General features: G+C 42.4%; 1 protein-coding gene across 1 annotated transcript; it reads left to right on the top strand.

The window, feature by feature from the left end:
* On the top strand, positions 1-435 carry LOC148224888 (histone H2A-like). The gene has a single exon (XM_088159337.1). The coding sequence runs from the start codon at positions 1-3 to the stop codon at positions 433-435; it is 435 nt and encodes a 144-aa protein (XP_088015463.1).
* Positions 436-2,329: the final 1,894 nt, after the last annotated feature.

Here is a 2,329-nt window from a genome sequence, read left to right as displayed (position 1 = left end):
ATGTCTGGACGTGGAAAGAAACAAGCAGTGGCTGGCCCCTCTGGAAGTGCAGTAAAGAGAAGCAAATCAGCCAGAGCAGGTCTGCAGTTCCCTGTGGGTCGTGTCCATAGACTCCTCCGAAGAGGGAAGTACGCTGATAGGATTGGTTCTGGTGCTGCCATTTACCTGGCTGCAGTGTTGGAGTACTTGGTAGCAGAGATCCTGGAGCTGGCAGGGAATGCTGCACTTGAAAACAAGAAGACAAGGATCCTGCCCAGGCACATTCAGCTGGCTGTGAGAAATGATGATGAACTGAACAAGCTCCTTGCTGGTGTGACCATCCCGCAAGGTGGGGTTCTGCCAAATATCATTGCTCAGCTCCTTCCAAAGAAAACTTTCCCGAAGAAAACTGGTGGAAATGTTTCTTCTTCTCAAGAATATGGTGGTAGCCAGTGAAACTTGCTTTTCCTGGTCTGATCTGTGCACTTATGGAGGATGTTACTCAGTACCACTAACTTGTATGTGTTTACTTCTTTGTCAAGTATTTTGTGTGCTAATTTTAAGACATTTTTTAAAGCACGTAATAAAGTTCCTAGAATGCAATACTGGTCTCCTTTTCTCCTTTCTCATGGATGGAAGAACAGAGAAAATAAAGTCTAAAAAATAGCCCAGCATAGCCCCTGAATAACTTTTAAAAAAATCTGATACATGCTTACTTTTGAAAACATGTTGCAGGTAAGTGTTGTGAAGCAGAGAGAGGAGTCAAGACACACACTGCTGGTCCTGTGAATGTTTCTTCCCTCTAGCACAGATTCATGGTGCAATTAGTTCAGTGCCTCAGAGGTTGTTTAACTCTGCTTGAGAGGTTAGTAAGCTTGTCTTTTAAAGCCTTATTGTTCATAAAACTATAGTGACCATCTACTTCTCTTTAGACTGCTCCATCGCTGCACTAAGTCTCTATTGGGGCAAAGCATGAAGAAACCAGTGGAGCCATGTCTTCTCTCTTAACACAGATGAAAAATCCAGTGTTTTTCCATTGTACAACATTATCAAGAACTTGAGAAGGGGTTTATTCCCCCTTGTCCCCTCCAAAGTCTGTTAGTTTTCCTCTATGGAGCTGTAACGTTTTGGTTTTTTTTTTTAAGTAGTCATTTTTGCCTCTTTTGAAATAATGACTTCCATATTTAGGGACGTTTAACTTACTTGGACTGTAATTAACAATCAACAGGTCCTCTTAAAGGAAACTTGCTCTGGTATCTGCTTTATAGCATGTTCTTCCTCAGAGCATATTCACTGACTTTTTCCTCTGTATCAGGACACTGTACTGGGGCAACAGGAGGGGCAAAGGGTCAAGTAGAAGTTGAGAGAAATAATTCTGAAGTGGTGAGAAACTCTGAAATGTGAGAATGGAGGTGAAAATGCTGAAAAAATAGAATGAGAGATTAGATAGATACAGACCAGGAAGTGTAGAGACCTTGACAGGCACTCCCAGTTAGAAAGATAGGAGAAGCCTCTCAGTTATCTCCTTTGGATAACTAATCCTGTTCTATCAAGTCAAGACAGCCCTTGTTCTGTCCCTTGGGACAGCCCCCTGCCCTCTCTCTGTCTGTCAGGCTTTTGGTCACTCCCATCCTGGTTCCCTATGCTCTAACCCCACCCTTTTAAAAGCCCCATGTACCTAACCTGGATTCCCAGACCAATGGTCTTGCCTTTGCCTCTAAACGCTGGACTGTGCACACGCGTGGCTGAAATAAACATCTCCGTGAAACCCTTGCAAAGGCCATTCCTGTTTCTTCACCTGTTTCACCTCAACAAGAGCCCTGACCACAACAAGGAAGGAAAGAGAAGCATAAATGTCAGCAGGACACAAGTGTAAAATTTGTGTGAGGTAGTGTTTCACAATAGAATAAGGCAAAGAATAATTTCCTTTGTGACAGGAAGAACTGGGTGATACTCTTTTGCTTACACTATAAAGCTTGTCAAGAAAGAGGAATATCAGGATACTTTCTAGCTATTCTAGTTATACCTGCTGTCCTGTTACTTACACAACAGTACTACTGATGTTTTCTGGACATATTCTTCCTTCCACAACACTCGTTAAAAGTTAATGCAGCTCATTAAGCTTCGAACTAGCCCTGGCAGGGGACACCAACAGATCAAATGTTCTGCTGCTGAAGAAGGAAATAAACACAGTAATGGCACTTCACTGATGCCTTACAACACTTCAGCAGTGAAATTATAGATCCTCAGAAACCTGGGGCTAGAACAATGAGAAAAGTTGGTTTGTTATGGATTGTTTTGTTGTTTTTTTTTTTCCTTAGAGGTGTTACCTCTCTAAGAGGGCAACACA

The sequence above is a fragment of the Sturnus vulgaris genome, chromosome 2, assembly GCF_052056855.1.
Source record: "Sturnus vulgaris isolate bStuVul1 chromosome 2, bStuVul1.hap1, whole genome shotgun sequence".
Classification (NCBI taxonomy): domain Eukaryota; kingdom Metazoa; phylum Chordata; class Aves; order Passeriformes; family Sturnidae; genus Sturnus; species Sturnus vulgaris.
This window is presented reverse-complemented; position numbering and strand designations above follow the sequence as displayed.